Source organism: Schistocerca gregaria, chromosome 10 (genome assembly GCF_023897955.1).
Source record: "Schistocerca gregaria isolate iqSchGreg1 chromosome 10, iqSchGreg1.2, whole genome shotgun sequence".
Taxonomy (NCBI): Eukaryota; Metazoa; Arthropoda; class Insecta; order Orthoptera; family Acrididae; genus Schistocerca; species Schistocerca gregaria.
Window position 1 is genome coordinate 210,751,383 of NC_064929.1, and position 15,550 is coordinate 210,766,932.

At 42.0% G+C, this 15,550-nt stretch overlaps 1 protein-coding gene across 1 annotated transcript in view; it reads right to left on the reverse strand.

Annotated features, from left to right (window-relative positions):
• Window positions 1–10,140: 10,140 nt before the first annotated feature.
• Window positions 10,141–15,550, reverse strand: part of LOC126293515 (uncharacterized) — a 330,038-nt gene continuing 324,628 nt past the window's right edge. Inside the window, exon 5 of the mRNA XM_049986766.1 lies at window positions 10,141–10,568. Within this exon, the coding sequence (XP_049842723.1) occupies window positions 10,533–10,568 (36 nt within the window). The 3' untranslated portion in view covers window positions 10,141–10,532. The remainder of the gene's footprint in view (window positions 10,569–15,550) is intronic.

Genomic DNA, 15,550 nt, shown 5'->3' on the forward strand with positions numbered 1-15,550 from the left:
AACTCTGGTGGGAGTCTCCGGAGGAAAGGAGCCCTTCTTTTCATGAATCGCTACTGAGAAAATTTAGAGAACCAGCATTTGAGGCTGACTGCAGTACAATTTTACTGCCGCCAACTTACATGTCGCGGAAAGGCCTGAAAGATAAGATAAGAGAGATTAGCGCTCGTACGGAGGCATATAGGCAGTCATTTTTCCCTCGTTCTGTTTGGCCGAGGAACAGGGAGAGAAGATGCTAGATGTGATACGAGGTACCCTCCGCCACGCACCGTATGGTGGATTGCGGAGTATGTATGTAGAGGTAGATAACAACTAACAATATGAATGTACTTACCTTGTTACTTTTGAATACATTATGGGAGTAGCAGTGATCAATGAGTTACAAATATTTACTATTAAAAACAGTCTTGATCACGACTTATTTATTAAGCTGACCGGTTTCGACCACTACTGTGGTTATCTTCAGACCATTACAGAAGGATATAAAGAAGGCTGTGAGCGATGAAATGGAGCGGTGTGTGTTTATATGTGGCACAGTGCGTTTGTTCTATGATAATCAGATCTACTCACCATATTTTCCATTCCAAGAATGTCTGAAGTAATTAGTTGTGGTTTGTCATACATCACAGACGTCTTTTTGAAACATTCCTATACACCCAGTAATTCTGCTGTTTTGCACTTAATTTTTATGTAGTTGCACGTTCTTCTCGATTCCTAGTTGTCTGAAGTAAAAAATTGTGTTTTATTATACTCACAGACATTGTTTTGAAGCATTAGTAAATAACCCAGTAATTATGCTGGTTTGTACATAATTTTCATGTAGCTGCACTTATACGCCTGGTGTGTGTTACATCGAAGCCATCCTCATATGATGATATGTCGAAGACATGCGATATTTCATGTTTTTCACTGTCGTGTTTTATTACTGATTTTATATGCTTTTTTCCATAATTGTAATCCACAATTTAACTCTGAAAATCCAAGGTCCACAGGAAAACATGAATCTATTTAGCTTCGTGGGGGACAATTGTCCCTTCACCGATTTTCAAAACCGGTCAGCTCAGAAAAAAATTTTTTTTTGGTAGTGAAAGTGTTTTATTTATCACAAAGAATGACAATTTTTGACCTTTTATTTTTCAAATATACGAAAAATGAATGTTAACCATGAAATGGTTAATCGTTATCGCAGCTACGTGAAATCTGCTGTTTGTCACCAAACGTGTTTCGTTTTCCATTAATTTACTGTTCCGGTGGTTCTTGGTAGAATATTTTATGCACTATGAATGAGGAAACACGCGACTCGGGTCTAATATTCTACAATATTTATTATTATGCAAAGAGATTTCTGCCGTTGCGTCATATAGCATCGCTTCTGGAAAAAAGTAACGTAAATCACTTTATCGATATGTGAGTACAATGGAGCCGCTATACGTGCTCAGAGAATTTTAATTACTATTATCTCTGTATCGTAGTATATAAGAAGAGATTTAATTGTCTTCTCTTGTCCTCTTCTTTGTCTTCTGTGCCTGGTTGGTTCTGATGTCGCATTTAGATTACAGTCTGTAAAGAGTCATTTCTACTAAATGTAAGGTATTTAGAATTTTTGCTAAATATATATGTCAGTATTTAATGCAGTATGTGTTTTTGTTAGTAGCAAGAAATTAACTTCCCTGTCCCCATTATTTAATTAATTACGTAACAATTAAATGTTGCCCTGGCCACTTGTAATTGCATTGTTGAAGCGATGCCTTTGCTGTTAAAATTGATAAAAATTTCTTCATAGATATTTAATTCTGAAAGTATTGAAAGGAGTTAATCCCAGTAAATGTAAAACGGCGTCTCATAATAATTTCCATTTCATTTCAGGCCAGAGGTACAGTTTTATTGAAAGTAATTATTTTAATTGTGTACGCTGTCATTGCACGCATACTGGAGCATCAAGCCTCACAGAAAAAATAATTGTTTGAATATTATATTAAATTTGATTAAAGAAAGATAATTTTTTATGCCTCGTAAGACGGATGTCTTCACGTTGGAAAACCCGTGATATTTATGGCCATAGCACCCTGAGAAAATTTAGCTGTGAGTATTAATGTACGTAAAAGAGATTTTCTTTAATCAAATATTTTTATTCCAAATTAAGAGAACATTCTTTTCTATCTTTTCAAAAAAGTAATTCACGCGATAGTCATCACAGGTAAAAATATAAATATGTGTGGCTCTGAAATTTTTGTGGGATCAAAGATTTTAATCTAGTACACACAAACATATCTCAGTTGGTTTTCAAAGATGAGAACTGCAAATGTTCGATTGAAGACTAAAACGAGGTAAATTATTAAAGTAAAAATGCGATGTTAGCCTATTTAGATTAGATAAACTGTGAAAGTTTCTGGCAGATTAAAACTGTGTGCCTGCCGAGACTCGAACTCGTAATCTTTGATTTTCGTGGGCAAGTGCTCTACCGTCAGAGATACCCAAGCCAAACTCGCGACTTATCCTCACAGCTTTACTTCCCCCAGTACCTCGTCTCCTACCTCTAGACAAACTAGAGCCACAACTTCCAAACTAAATACAAACAAATAGTATGAAGCAATGGCTACGCTCCTGCGTCGGTGAATAATGCATAAAAACAAAGAAAGAACCGGGTGTCCTCTCCTTTACCCTCTGCCCGAAAGACACCACGGTTCACTATTTAGGAAAACTCTCTCACGCTATGGGCAGAAAGCTTAAATCTGGAAACTATTAAATATCATTTTATGTACATGACATTATTGGACATTTTTTGCTCAGTGGTGAAGACAGCACATCACGGAATACACAACATCACTCGAAATTGTGGCCTACATAGGCCAGTCTGGCAGCAGAATATCCTCCAGCTGAAGGAACACCATATAAGCTAGAGACTACTTTGGCACACCACCTAGTTAAAGATGGGCACAGCTACAACTCACAACATGGGTTATTGTGCATCACATCCACAAAAGAAGGAAGGTAAACTACCTTGAACAAGTGAAATTAATAAATTTGACCAAGCGTAGTACTGAATGATCAGACATAGTTCCCTTATTCGCCACTTCTAACGGCAGATACTGCTAACAATTCCTTCGAACACCACCTTGTGAACTCCATCTCCTACTCACAAGCCAGATTTTTCCTTTACTTCAGTTGCTGTAGTACTCTCGCCGAGTTAAAATGTTACTGTGTGTAATTATCTTTCGCTTACCTGTTTAGTCTCACTTGTAATATTTTATGTGTTTGTAATAGTGGATCTATTACGGAAAAGATTATCGCGTTCAGTCACGCCCTTGGAACAGGTCGCCAAAGTTTATTATATGTTGCTTAACTTATTTTTCTTCTCAGAACCATTGTTGTAATTTATCATGCGATTATTATTTAATGTGTCACATATTCTCTTCTGAGCTGAATAGTATTACAGCGGACTTTTCCTAAAATAATTACTCTAGTTCTACTCCTGAATGTAAATTAACATGTGCCGTATTTGGAAAACAGCTGAGATATTCAGTAGATGTAATAGTTTAAAATCTTGATCCTACAAAAACTTCTCGTTCACACATATTTATCTTGGTTTGTGAAAGAATAATTACTGTGGAATATTACACCAATAGCATGCAGTTTTTCATTCACAGTGTTTCGTTTAATTGATATAAAATATTGTCAGTGCACTGCAATAAACACATATTTACTATTTGAATTACTTTGTAGATCTAAAAACAGTTCGTTACTACAGACGGTGATTTTACTGACGTTATTTCATGTCAGCTGTTCGGTGACATCAGCAAACGTCGTCTGCTTGCAGATTTTTGAGTTATTTTGTCGTCGGGGAATCCTGTTTCCGGTATAATCCCACCGTCCTTTGCAGAACTATACATTTCTTGGTGTCAAAAAAGACACAGTGTAGCACCACTGCTGTTTGCATACTTCTCGCTAAACGGGTCCCTGTGTGCTCTTTTGTGTGAGCAGTGTTGCAAACTTAGCCGCTAGTTTCGGTTTTCCCTCTGTGTTCTGTCGTATGTCAGTTACATAGTTTAATTAGGTTGCTATGTATTTATTCAGTGTGTGACTGAAGTGAAGCAGTAATAACGGAGTTGAAGATCTAAATGATGATGAGGTGGTGGTGGTGGTGGTGGTGGTGGTGGTGGTGTGTGTGTGTGTGTGTGTGTGTGTGTGTTTGCAGAGGTCAGAGGCAAAGATGAGTCAACTGTGAATAGAAAGTAGAGGAAGAGAGAATGAATTGGTAATGGGATGATGGACGTAAAGAGGGCGGGGAGGCGGAGGTGAAAGGCAGGGGAATGAGGGAGTAGAGATGGAGAGAAAGAGAGAGTAGTGGGAAAGGACTTTCTGTTGTGTGGCTCTTTTCAGTGATTCAGTATACTGACTATTTTCCTATACTTATCTGGTCATTAGGTAACTGTTGACTGTGTATTATTTCTTTGTGTATGCGACAGTTTTCCTGAAAAGCGTTGAGGTGCCTCCTCACATCTTTTTCTATTGTGTTTGGCCTATGCCGTTCCTGTTTAAGATGGTCTGAAAATCTTGAGTGATTTGTACCGTATATTACGTGTCATTCCACAGCAATTTTCTTAATTACTTACCACAGCCATCAGCATCTTCGCCTTCAGTAGAGATGTGAATTATTCTGTAGCTGAGCAGAGAGATATTTCAGGATATACAGGACGTGTTAAAAAATTCTTGAGCAGTTCTTGGGTGACGACACTTCTAGCCGATACTGGGAAAAAATGAATTCAGTCTTTTTTGAAGAAATGTTTCATTTGCAGCTTTTTTTATACTAATCTGTCTGTTCTGTGTCTGCAGTTGATGCCTCATAAGGATACTTCCCACCTCATCAACTCAGAGAATGTAATAGAAAGTAATCAGGTATCGTGGATGCTGATTAAATGTTGATATACGGGGTGACAGTTATAGAACTACATGAAATAAAATAGTTATAATTTCTGAACGGTTTTCGTCAGGACGTTCAAACTGCACTGTTGGCTCCGGAGTATGATGGGAATTAATAGGCGCATGCCCACGCGCCTTCTTGTTGTCGGCCATTTGCACGTGAAAATTAGCGCATTTGGGGGACTTAGAATCCGCATTTCGTGATGGAGAGAAGTTCCTTCGCCCCCAATGGGTGACTGTGTGGTGTGCAGTGTCCAGCACGGAATAATCGGTTCCTTGATGGCACGGTGACTACTGAACGGAACGTGAAGGTTTTGGAAGATAATCTCATCCCGGTTATCCAAGGTGAGTCTCATTTCGACAAGCTGTGGTTTATGCAAGATGGAGCCCGACCCCACCGATGGAGGAGAGTGTTTCTTGCCCTGGAGGAGCACTTTGTGGACTGCACTCTGGCTCTGGGGTAGCCAGGGGCCACTGGCATGGGCTTCGACTGGCCGACATATCCTCCGGATCTAAACACGTGCCACTCCTTTATGTGGGTCTACGTTTAAGAAGAGGTGCAGATCAATAACCTCAAAACCAGTGCTGAGCTCACAATAGGAGGTCATCGACATCATCGATGTTCCGACACTTCAGCGGGTTATGGAGAATTTCGCTATTCGTCTGTGCCACGTCAACGTCAATGATGGTAGGCATATCGAACATGTCATAACCTAAATCGGAATATCTGTTGTGACGTTTACATGTTGACTAAAGTGTGTGACGCCGCAATTTGTAAATAATGTACGTTTCTTTCATACAGCTCAAGGATTGTCACCCTATCAGTTTGGTGACCTGCAATGACTGACATGAAGACTGACAGGCTTTCACCGACAAGTGGAAAGTTTTACGCATTACACTCTTGTCTTCATATGACGCAATGCTCTAGCCCTGATGTGAAGTACTCGTCTTGAAAATTTGTGCAGATGTATTTGATCCTCCGAGGACAGTATGGCAGTCACGTAGCAGTAGCTGTTGTTTTCAGTCCGAAGACTGATCTGATGCACGTCTCTACGCTGGTCTGTTCCCTTGAAAGGCACTTCATCACTACCGCACCATAATTCCATTTGCATTTGTGACTAGATCTCACTGTACAACTTTTTACCATCTACACGTCCCTCAGTTACCAAAGTGTGGTGTTCCTGATCCTTGTCAACCGAGCCCCTCTCTGAGTCAGTTTGTACCATAAACTTCTTTCCTCTGAAGTTCGATTCAGCACCTCGAGACTATTTATCCGACCTATCCATCTTATCTTCAGCGTTCTTCTCTAACACCACATTCCAAAGGCTTTTCTTCGTGGCTAACAATTTATCGTCCATATTTCACTTCCCTGCAAGGCTACACTCTAGATGAAGACTACCTTAACACTTAAATTTATATTCGATGTTAGCAAATTTCTCATTTTCAGAAACGTTTTTCTTCCTATTACAGGTCTGTACACAGTGTGTTTATAAACTAGTTAGACCAAACATCATCATCATCATAAACTAAAGGCTATGCCTTCTCGATTTAACCACGTCCCTCTCTCCATTGTCATCCTCTTCAATTCTTCATACGATTTTATTCCCATATCTTCTTTGATGTTATTAAAATACATTGCTCTTGGACTGCATCTTGGTTTCTTCCCAAAAACTTTTCCTTCAGATACATTCTTTAGGAACTAGTTGTGTCGCATTATGTGCCCTATCGTTTTTTATTTTCTTCTTCCCATATAATTTAGCAGCATTCTCTTTTCCCGGGGTTCGATTCCCGGCGGGGTCAGGGATTTTCTCTGCCTCGTGATGGCTGGGTATTGTGTGATGTCCTTAGGTTAGTTAGGTTTAAGTAGTTCTAAGTTCTAGGGTACTGATGACCGTAGATGTTAAGTCCCATAGTGCTCAGAGCCATTTGAACCATTTTTTGAACCATTCTCTTTTCGTTCACCTCTCTTAAGACCTGTTCATTACTTTTTCTATCTACCCAGCTTGTTTTCTTCTCCATATCCATATTTCAATTGCTTCGAGTCTCTTTTTCATTGCCTTTTCCAGAGTCCACGCTTCACATCCGTGTGTTAAGACACTCCAGACAAAAGTTTTGGCAAACCTTTTCCTGCTTTCTAGGCTTATACGATTGTCTGTTAGTAAATTCTTTTTATTTTCGAAAGCTAGCTTTGCCAAGACTATTCATCTCTTTGTATCTGTGATACGTTTATTGTCGTCAGTGATCGTGCTTCCCAAATAACGGAAGTTTTTCAAAGGAACCTTTAATTGTGAAAAGGACAAATAACTTACAGAAATATTTGGTACAGTACTGAATGCAGTATAACTTCAAGTTTTTGCCGCCTAACACTGTCAGTGCCCAAAGTTCCCGCCAGGTGGCATGCGCGAGTGAGTTACTCCAGCACTCACCTCGGAGCCGTACAATAGTGCAGAGCTTGCGCAGGGTGGTTTGTTGTTTCACGGGTTAAAATTCCCTGCTACACTCGACACACAAAGCACGACTAAACATCGCAAGACAAACTACCACTTCGATGGAACTGTTATTTATGGCGCGGTACCCCTCATCGTTTATGAAATTGTCCGCATACCTACGCACGAATGTGTCGACTTGTATTGGACGTGATGGAACAATATCCTGCCCACCGTAATCACCTGATTCAGCCCGCATGGACTTCCGTGTATGACAGAGTGTCTGTTCCTCCTCCTCTGGGAAACGTCGATGAGCTGCGACAACACAACAGGAGCAGTTGCCACCATACACCGAGACTTGCTTCATAGGAAATTTACCAGGAAATTGATTACAGGTGGGAAATGCGTCGCGGTACAGAAGGTATCCCCATTGACAATTAATGAATAAAACGAAGATACTCCACAGAATGGTGTATCAAACGTTTCTGTAAATTTTCTGTAATTCGTTTTCATAAGGCTACTTTTGTGTAACTACACTACTGGCCATTAAAATTGCTACACCAAGAAGAAATGCAGGTGACAAACGGGTATTCATTCGACAAATATATTATACTAGAACTGTCATGTGATTACATTTTCACGCAATGTGGGTGCATAGATCCTGAGAAATCAGTACCCAGAACAACCACCTCTGGCCGTAATAACGGCCTTGATACGCCAGGGCATTGAGTCAAACAGAGCTTGGATGGCGTGTACAGGTACAGCTGCCCATACAGCTCCAACACGATACCACAGTTCATCAAGAGTAGTGACTGGCGTATTTTGACGATCCAGTTGCTCGGCCCCCGTTGACCAGACGTTTTCAATTGGTGAGAGATCTGCAGAATGTGCTGGTCAGGGTATCAGTCGCACATTTTCTGCATCCAGACAGGCCTGTACCGGACCTGCAACGTGAGGTCGTGCATTATCCTGCTGAAATGTAGGGTTTCGGAGGGATCGAACGAAGGGTAGAGCCACGCGTCGTAACACATCTCAAATGTTACGTCCACTGTTCAAAGTGCGGTCAATGCGAACAAGAGGTGACCGAGACTTGTAACCAATGGCACCCCATACCATCACGCCGGGTAGTAAGTCAGTATGGCGATGACGAATACACGCTTCCAATGTGCGTTCACCACGATGTCGCCAAACACGGATGCGACCATCATGATGCTGTAAACAGAACCTGGATCAATCCGAAAAATGACGTTTTGCCATTCGTGCACCCAGGTTCCTCGTCGAGTACACCATCGCAGGCACTCCTGTCTGTGATGCAGCGTCAAGGGTAACCGCAGCCACGGGCTCCGAGCTGATAGTCCATGCTGCTGCAAACGTCGTCTAAATGTTCGTGCAGATCGTTGACGCCCTGCAAACGTCCCCATCTGTTGACTCGGGGGTCGAGACGTGGCTGCACGATCCGTTACAGCCGTGCGGATAAGATGTCAGTCATCTCGACTGCTAGTGATACGAGGACGTTGGGTTCCAGCACGGCGTTCCGTATTACTCTCCTGAACCCACCGATTCCATATTCTGCTAACACTCATTGGATCTCGACCAACGCGAGCAACAATGTCGCGATAGGATAAACCGCAATCGCGATAGGCTACAATACGACCTTTATCAAAGTCGGAAACGTGATGGTACGCATTTCTCCTTCTTACACGAGGCATCACAACAACGTTTACACCAGGCAACGCCTGCTTGTGAATGAGAAATCGGTTGGAAACTTTCCTCATGTCAGCACGTTGTAGGTGTCGCCACCGGCGCCAATCTTGTGTGAATGCTCTGAAAAGCTAATCATTTGCATACCACAGCAGCTTCTTCTTGTCGGTTAAATTTCGCGTCTGTAGCAATTTTAATGGCCAGAGTGTAATTTATAAACACCCTCTATTGTCATCATTAGTTATTTTGCTACCCAAATATCGAAACTCATGTACTACGTTTAATGCCTCATTTCTTAATCTCACACCCTCACATGTCCTGATTTAATGTGACTACATTTCAGTACCCATGTTGAATTTTTGTTGACGTTCTTCAAGAGGCTTTCCACTCCATTCAAATGCTGTTCCAAGTCCTCTGCCATCTCTGACAGAACTACACTGTCACCGTGAAACTTGTTTTTTTTTTTTAATAGTATTTTCTGCTTTAATTCGATTTCTAATTTCTCCTTGGTTTCCTTTACCGCTTGCTCAAAACCAAGTGGAAGAACTTAGGGGATAGACAACAAAACTGACGTCCTACTCCACAGTGTCTTCACTTTAATGCCTTCGACTCTTGTTAGTGGCGTCTCGTTTCTGTACCAGAAGTGGTACACTGCAGAGGATTTGAAAAGAAGTGTTGGCGTCGAAAAATACGCCAGGGAGGCAAAGGAACTGGAGACGTGTCCAAGCAGCCGGCCGAATTCCACGCCCCGCGCCACTGCTTTGCTGGCGGAGGACCTCCAGTTTATTCTGCCGACACCTCCTCCGCTCAGCTGTTTGCTTATTTACACAGTGCCGCCGAGTTATGTACTCTGCCCGTCGATAAGATCCTACAACTGGTTTCCTCTCGCCGCTCTCTATACAGTCTGAGCGTGCGTGGGAGGATAGGGTACCCACACTCTCCCCCTAGCGTCGCGGTTTCCGTCGACAATGTGTTACCTGCGAAGAGCACATATTTGATCCCAGTGGAGGCACAGGCGTCGACAAATGCGAATGTGTGGCGGCCGCCCTAGACCGAGGAAGGAGAAGGGACAGTAAAAAAGAAATAAGCACAGGAAAAAAGAAGACAAATTTTATTTGCTTACACACTTACGCGAAAGGATACATCAGCGCGACAACTAGAAAGGTAACGCAGGTACAAGTAAACACGGTTAAGAGATCTCTAGATAGCGCCGATACTGCAGAATACATTCACGCAGGGTCGGGTTGTGTTGCAGGGGTTTGCAGAGTGGCTTTGTGGTAATGGGGTGTCGGGAAGGTAGTTCGTTTTTATTACTTTTTTTCTATTTATCCTACTTTTTGGGACGTTTTTTGGGAAGGTCTGGGGGGAACGCTGGGAGGCCGCAGAGACGTTGAAAGCTGTCGTTTTGTTTTTTCCCCTTTCGGCTTTTCATATTACGGCAGCACTGGCTCCGCTGGCGCGGGACTTCCCCTCAGAAGACGTAGTTCGTCACTCGGCCGCTGCGCGCGCCATTGCTCCCTGGCTCTGTGAACAAAATGTAGAGCGAAGTAGGATGAAATTTTGGACAGTCTTTCCTTTATAATTTACTGTTACTTTAATTTCTCACGAGGGATGGGTTGGCAGCAGGTCAAACAATTCTTCACACAAGGGCTTTAAATATTAAATAAACGTTTTCATACATATAAAAAAGCAATGAACAATAACAATGTCAAATCAAAGAGAAAAACAACACACACACTCATTTCCGAGGGAGGACTCGAACCTCCGATGGGAGGGGCAAGAATAGTAAGCAAGTGTCTAAAGGTGATATCTTAGAGTTTATTAAGCGAAGAAAAAATTGGATTTCAGAGTGGCAGATCGACAACTGATAGAATATTTATAATAAAACAAATAATCGAAAATCGGAGAAATTATAATTGTGAAACTTATTTAGCATTCATTGACATCGCTAAGGCAATCAATAATATTGATAGAAACAAACTGTGAAGAATTACAAGGGAAAGAGGATATCCAAAATGCCTAATAAACGTTTTAAGAAGTCTGTACAAACACACGATTGTAATTCTAGATATAAATGGCACTCTAACACAGATTAAAGCCACAAGAGTGCAGCATATCAACCACACTTTTTAGCATTTATTTAGAAGATGCAATTGTGAAATGGGAGGAAATTTTTAATGGAGTAATTCAGATTAACACTAATGTCATACGCAGATGACGCCACATTGCTTGAGAATAATGAAGATGATCTACAAAGGGGACTACATTTATTAAGTACGTTTTGTGAAGAGTACCATTTGACGATTTAAAAAAAAGACAAAATCATTGGCTTTCAAAGGGAAATATCCCTATAGAAAAAGTCAAACTTTTAACTATTTAGGTTGTGACATCACACATGAGTATGACGAAGACATGGAGAAGAAATTCACAAAGTTTTGGAATATATGTGGAACAATAAACAGATGCCTAAAAAATTAAAAAGTAAACGTCAAGAAAGTCGCCTAGATGCAACGCAGATGAGGTTTTCCAGAGTAGTAAAGGGATGCACAAGAGCCAAGAGATTTCGAAATTCGAAAATTAGGTAAGAACTAAATATCTTTAACATTCTCAGTAAAATGTAAGAAAATAGGAGAAACCAGACTGAACACCTCGAAAGAATGAGAACAGAAAAATTACCTCTCCAGATCAGAAGATTTAAGCCAGTTGTGAGAAGTAGTGACTTGGCAGAAAATCCTAAGAAATTTTGGTCCTGTGTCAAAGCGGTAGGTGGATCAAAACAAAATGTCCAGACACTCTGTGACCAAAATGGTACTGAAACAGAGGATGACAGACTAAAGGCCGAATTACTAAATGTCTTCTTCCAAAGCTGTTTCACAGAGGAAGACTGCACTGTGCTTCCTTCTCTAGATTGTCGCACAGTTGACAAAATGGTAGATATCGAAGTAGACGACAGAGGGATAGAGAAACAATTAAAATCGCTCAAAAGAGGAAAGGCCGCTGGTCCTGATGGAATACCAGTTCGATTTTACACAGAGTACGCGAAGGAACTTGCCCCCTTCTTGCAGCGGTGTACCGTAGGTCTCTAGAAGAGAGAAGCGTTCCAAAGGATTGGAAAAGGGCACAAGTCATCGCCGTTTTCAAGAAGGGACGTCGAACAGATGTGCAGAAATATAGACCTATATCTCTAACGTCGATCAGTTTTAGAATTTTGGAACACGTATTATGTTCGAGTATAATGTCTTTTCTGGAGACTAGAAATCTACTCTGTAGGAATCAGCATGGGTTTCGAAAAAGACGGTCGTGTGAAACCCAGCTCGCGCTATTCGTCCACGAGACTCAGAGGGCCTTAGACACGGGTTCACAGGTAGATGCCGTGTTTCTTGACTTCCGCAAGGCGTTTGACACAGTTCCCCACAGTCGTTTAATGAACAAAGTAAGAGCATACGGACTATCAGATCAATTGTGTGATTGGATTGAGGAGTTTCTAGATAACAGAACGCAGCATGTCATTCTCAATGGAGAGAAGTCTTCCGAAGTAAGAGTGATTTCAGGTGTGCCGCAGGGGAGTGTCATAGGACCGTTGCTATTCATAATATACATAAATGACCTGGTGGATGACATCGGAAGTTCACTGAGGCTTTTTGCAGATGATGATGTGGTGTATCGAGAGGTTGCAACAATGGAAAATTATACTGAAATGCAGGAGGATCTGCAGCGAATTGACGCATGGTGCATGGAATGGCAATTGAATCTCAATGTAGACAAGTGTAATGTGATGAGAATACATAGAAAGATAGGTCCCTTATCATTTAGCTACAAAATTGCAGGTCAGCAACTGGAAGCAGTTAATTCCGTAAATTATCTGGGAGTACGCATTAGGAGTGATTTAAAATGGAATGATCATATAAAGTTGATCGTCGGTAAAGCAGATGCCAGACTGAGATTCATTGGAAGAATCCTAAGGAAATGCAATCCGACAACAAAGGAAGTAGGTTACAGTACGCTTGTTCGCCCACTGCTTGAATACTGCTCAGCAGTGTGGGATCCGCACCAGATAGGGTTGATAGAAGAGATAGAGAAGAACCAACGGAGAGCAGCGCGCTTCGTTACAGGATCATTTAGTAATCGCGAAAGCGTTACGGAGATGACAGATAAACTCCAGTGGAAGACTCTGCAGGAGAGACGCTCAGTAGCTCGGCACGGGCTTTTGTTAAAGTTTCGAGAACATACCTTCACCGAAGAGTCAAAAATGGTTCAAATGGCTCTGAGCACTATGGGACTCAACTGCTGTGGTCATCAGTCCCCTAGAACTTAGAACTACTTAAACCTAACTAACCTAAGGACATCACACACATCCATGCCCGAGGCAGGATTCGAACCTGCGACCGTAGCAGTCGCACGGTTCCGGACTGAGCGCCTAGAACCGCGAGACCACCGCGGCCGGCACCGAAGAGTCAAGCAGTATATTGCTCCCTCCTGCGTATATCTCGCGAAGAGACCATGAGGATAAAATCAGAGAGATTAGAGCCCACACAGAAGCATACCGACAATCCTTCTTTCCACGAACAATACGAGACTGGAATAGAAGGGAGAACCGATAGAGGTAGTCAGGGTACCCTCCGCCACACACCGTCAGGTGGCTTGCGGAGTATGGATGTAGATGTAGATAGATGTAGTCAAGGAAGACTGAGCATTAGTACCATAACAGGAAATACAAAAAAAGGACCCAATGCTTGAGTTGAAGATGATGAAGATGAAGAAGAAGACGTTAAAAGAAATGGGCTTAAAATCTATTTTCAGAAGCATATGTTGGTTATCAAATTTTGTGGTTTTTGAAACATTTGCAGAAGATGTTACAGAACATCTACATTACTAAATGGCTAACCAAGTCCATAGTTCATGGTTTGTGGTGCAGAGCCCAATTTGCAGATTAGCTGTCTAAGGGCTTTCATTGCTAACAGAAACTTAATTTTCAGTATTTGATGTTATTGTTGTTATGGTCTTTAGTCCCGAGGCTGATTTGATGCAGCTCTCCATGCTACTCTATCCTGCGCAAGCTTCTTCATCTCCCAGTACCTACCGCAGCCTACATCCTTCTGAATCTGCTTAGTGTACTCTTCTCTTGGTCTCCTCCTACGATTTTTACCCTCCACGCTGCCCTCCAGTACTAAATTGGTGAATCATTGATGCCTTAGAATATGCCGTACCAACCGATCCCTTCTTCTAGTCAAGAAGTGCCACAAATTTCTCGTCTCCCGAATTCTGTTCAGTACCTCCTCATTAGTTATGTGATCTACCCATCTAATATTCGGCATTCTTCTGTAGCACCACATTTCGGAAGCTTCTATTCTCTTTTTGTCTAAACTATTTATCGTCCATGTTTCACTTCCATACATGGCTACACTCCATACAAATACTTTCAGAAACGACTTCCTAACACTTAAATCAATTCTCGATGTTAACAAATTTCTCTTCTTCAGAAACGCTTTTCTGGCCATTCTAAGTCTATATTTTATATGCTCTCTACTTCGACCGTCATCAGTTATTTTGCTCCCCAAATAGCAAAACTCCTTTACTATTTTAAGTGTCTCAGTTCCTAATCTAATTACCTCAGCATCACCCGACTTAACTCGACTTCATTCCATTATCCTTGTTTGGCTTTTGTTGATGTTCATCTTGTACCCTCCTTGAAAAGACACCGTCCATTCCGTTGAACTGCTCTTCCAAGCTTTGCCGTTTCTGACAGAATTACGAGGTGCATTCAAGTTCTATGGCCTCCGATTTTTTCCCTAATTAACTACTCACTCGATAAAACTGGCGTTACTTCTCGACGTAATCGCCCTGCAGACGTACACATTTTTCACAAGATTCCATGGCAGTGGCGAAGGCTTCTTTAGGAGGCTGCTTTGACCACTGGAAAATCGCTGAGGCAATAGCAGCACGGTTGGTGAATGTGAGGCCACGGAGAGTGTCTTTCAGTGTTGGAAAAAGCCAAAAGTCACTAGGAGCCAGGTCAGGTGAGTAGGGAGCATGAGGAATCACTTCAAAGTTGTTATCACGAAGAAACTGTTGCGTAACGTTAGCTCGATGTGCGGGTGCGTTGTCTTGGTGAAACAGCACACGCGCAGCCCTTCCCGGACGTTTCTGTTGCAGCGCAGGAAGGAATTTGTTCTTCAAAACATTTTAGTAGGATGCACCTGTTACCGTAGTGCCCTTTGGAACGCAGTGGGTAAGGATTACGACCTCACTGTCCCAGAACATGGACTCCATAATTTTTTCAGCACTGGCGGTTACCCGAAATTTTTTTGGTGGCGGTGAATGTGTGTGCTTCCATTGAGCTGACTGGCGCTTTGTTTCTGGATTGAAAAATGGCATCCACGTGTCATCCATTGTCACAACCGAGGAAAAGAAAGTCCCATTCATGCTGTCGTTGCACGTCAACATTGCTCGGCAACATGCCACACGGGCAGCCATGTGGTCGTCTGTCAGCATTCGTGGGACCGACC